This window comes from Homarus americanus, unplaced genomic scaffold, assembly GCF_018991925.1.
Source record: "Homarus americanus isolate GMGI-L3 unplaced genomic scaffold, GMGI_Hamer_2.0 scaffold59513, whole genome shotgun sequence".
In the NCBI taxonomy this organism is placed as follows: Eukaryota; Metazoa; Arthropoda; class Malacostraca; order Decapoda; family Nephropidae; genus Homarus; species Homarus americanus.
Window position 1 is genome coordinate 1 of NW_024710630.1, and position 3,148 is coordinate 3,148.

Genomic DNA, 3,148 nt, shown 5'->3' on the forward strand with positions numbered 1-3,148 from the left:
TGATTTATATCACTTGACCATGATTATAACAACCACGACCATGATTATAACAACCACGACCATGATTATAACAACCACGACCATGATTATATCACCCACGACCATGATTATAACAACCACGACCATGATTATAACAACCACGACCATGATTATAACAACCACGACCATCTGGAAAACGATGTCGTTGTACTCTGTCAGCGGGAGGGCCGTTGCTCGCAAACCAAGCACGAGCGTTCGAACTTTCACGCCTCCGTAAACTGTACCACGGGACTCGCCACCGGGCACGAAGGGCCCACGATCACGTTATAATATTATGGCGACCTGTAGTGTAGTGATCAGCAAGGTCTTCTCTCCGGGCAGGGTGAAACTATGGGGAAGTTCTTAACGCCATTTGCCTCTGTCTATCCAGCAGTAATTGGTGACTTGGATGTTAATCAATTTGCTGATCACTTTCCAGGATAATAGTTAGCCAGTGCAGTTGGTGAGTTGTCCGGTCTTTGATTATTCCTTGACACTGGGCCATGCAACTCTACGCCTTAAAAAATTCACTCTTCGTTGGCTCTTGGCCTAGCCATCCTCCAACACGAGGGGCAGCGGTTATTATATTCATTCAGGCATTATTAACAACATGGCTGTGTGTGGCTTCACCCGTATTAGACTAGGTTGCACGAATCTTCTATACACTAAACTTGTACAGTTGCGGAAATGTGCTTATACGCCCCCTGTGGTAATCCGTGTTTCCAAACGGCAACATTGCTGTAATAATCACTGTATTAGTCATGTAACGACGTAAGTGATTGGTGGATAGATTTGCTATAAGGTCATATAGGTTGGCTGTTTGGTGACACGGGTTACACAGGGGGGGGGGGGAGTCTATGATACGCTAATAAAGTATGTAAATATCCATTGCTTTAACTAGTGCCTGACTAATATTCGTTTATGACCCCAACAGTACCTAGAAGATCGCTACGCTTCCAGGTGGGTGAGGAGTGTGGCGGGGGGAATGTTTGTGGTCCAGATGTTGTTGTATCAGTCGGTCGTCATTTACACCCCCGGGCTCGCCATCGCCTCCTTCACTCACATCCCTCTCTGGACCTCCATCCTGGCGGTCGGCCTCATCGCTACTATTTACACAACCATAGTTTGTTTTCTTTCGTTGTCATTACGCTTTGATAATTATTTGTTTTAGCGTCTATTCTAGGTGTTAATACACTTAGTTGATGTTATGATATATCACTAACTTTACTTACCCTAACCTAAGGACTAAGGAGATTAGTAGGGTCATTACCTATACCTGACCACTGTGGACTTGATCTCACCCTCCTCTGTATATATATATAACTTGTTCTGTACTTCTCCTTAGTCTGTACTCACCCCCGAAGATGTGAATTACACGAAAGCGCTTTTTGGGAACTTCGTGTTTTCTTTTTCCTTGTAAATAGATAGTACCAAGTGAGAGATAGATGGATAGTCAAACAAGGAGACAGACAGTACACATACATAGAGACAATACAGGTATAGAATAAACAACACTAACAGTACATCCTACATATATTAAACTACTTTTACCTGTAGTTAATATTCCTAATCATTTTCTATCTCTCTCCGGCGTTGTTCAGGGTGGGATAAGGGCCGTGGTATGGACTGATGTGTTGCAGCTTAGTGTCCTGATGATTGGTTTTGTTGTCATCATCATCAAAGGTGTGGCAGATGTAGGTAGCGTCCAGCAGGTGTGGGAGGTGGCTGTGAAACATAACAGGGCAGGACCTCAGGCGTATACGTGAGTTGAATTTATAGCATGTTTTATATTTTATAAGTTTAGCTTTTGCTTAAGTACGGTTTAATCTGTTTTAACCTTTACTTAATCAAACCTAACATAATCTAAGCTAGCCTAAAATAACTTAATCTAACCTTCGCCAACCTAATTTAACCTTACTCAAATTTAACCTAACCTAACCTTACCTTATTTCACCGAAGCTAACTTAATCTAATCTAACATAACTTAACCTAATTTAACCTAACCCAACTTAACCTAACTTAACCTAACTTAACCTAATCAACCCTTAACTTAACCTAACTTAACCTAATCAACCCTTAACTTAACCTAACTTAACCTAATCAACCCTTAACTTAACCTAACTTAACCTAATCAACCCTTAACTTAACCTAACTTAACCTAACCTAACCTAACTTAACCTAACTTAACCTAATCAACCCTTAACTTAACCTAACTTAACCTAACCTAACCTTCCTTACAGGTAACACTAGTTAATCATCAAGTGAAATAATAGAGTGCCTAATCTTCGTATTACCCCTCCCCCCTAGTGTTGTATGTTCCTCATTCTTTGTTATTCCTCGTCACTGCAACAGATATGGCTACGATCCCCTTAAACGACACACCGTTGCCAACATCATTATCGGAGGTATCTTCTTGACGGCCGTTCAATACGGCAGCTCACAGACCTCCGTTCAGCGTTTCGCCAGCACCAAAAGTCTCTCCCAAGCTTATTTGTGAGTACAACCTACCATACACTACACAAAAATACATCAACTCTGTACTGCACTGTATACATAGATGTAGGTCCAGAGAGAGGGAAGGTAGGCATAAGAATACGTTAAAATTCACTAAAAAATATCTACCGTATGTCTCAACACCAGAATGAACTTTATTATGTGTTAAACAGGAAGATCCAGCCAATCATAGCGAGGTTTATACAATGGTTCCCTGCACATTGGATACATGGCGATGGTTTCAAAAACAATGGGATGGGGAGTTTCAACCACGCCAGATTATATATTATTGTTTGTTAATAAACTGGTGATTGTAGCTAGAAATATATTAATAGGTGTTATTCTTTTATTTAAATATTTATCTTTCAGGTCCCTAGTGATGATGATACCTCTGTTTATACTCGCCATCTCTCTGGCCATTTTTGCAGGTAAGTCAGTGGGTGTTGTGGAGGGCACTGTGCTTAGCTAGGCATTATTATTATTATTATTATTATTATTATTATTATTATTATTATTATTATTATTATTATTATTATTATTATTGTTATTATTATAATTAAGGTATACAGTTTTATTCTGAACAAAAAACTAAAATGGTTTGTTTTCTACTTGAAGTACACACACACACACACACACA

At 39.8% G+C, this 3,148-nt stretch overlaps 1 protein-coding gene across 1 annotated transcript; it reads left to right on the forward strand.

Moving 5' to 3' along the window:
• Nucleotides 1–1,409: 1,409 nt before the first annotated feature.
• On the forward strand, nucleotides 1,410–2,939 carry LOC121853078 (sodium-coupled monocarboxylate transporter 1-like; the record flags this gene model as incomplete). The annotated part of the gene is made up of 3 exons (XM_042357043.1): nucleotides 1,410–1,780; nucleotides 2,371–2,511; nucleotides 2,881–2,939. Coding segments are annotated over exons 1-3 (310 nt in total), but the record flags the coding sequence as incomplete, so codon positions are not given.
• Nucleotides 2,940–3,148: the final 209 nt, after the last annotated feature.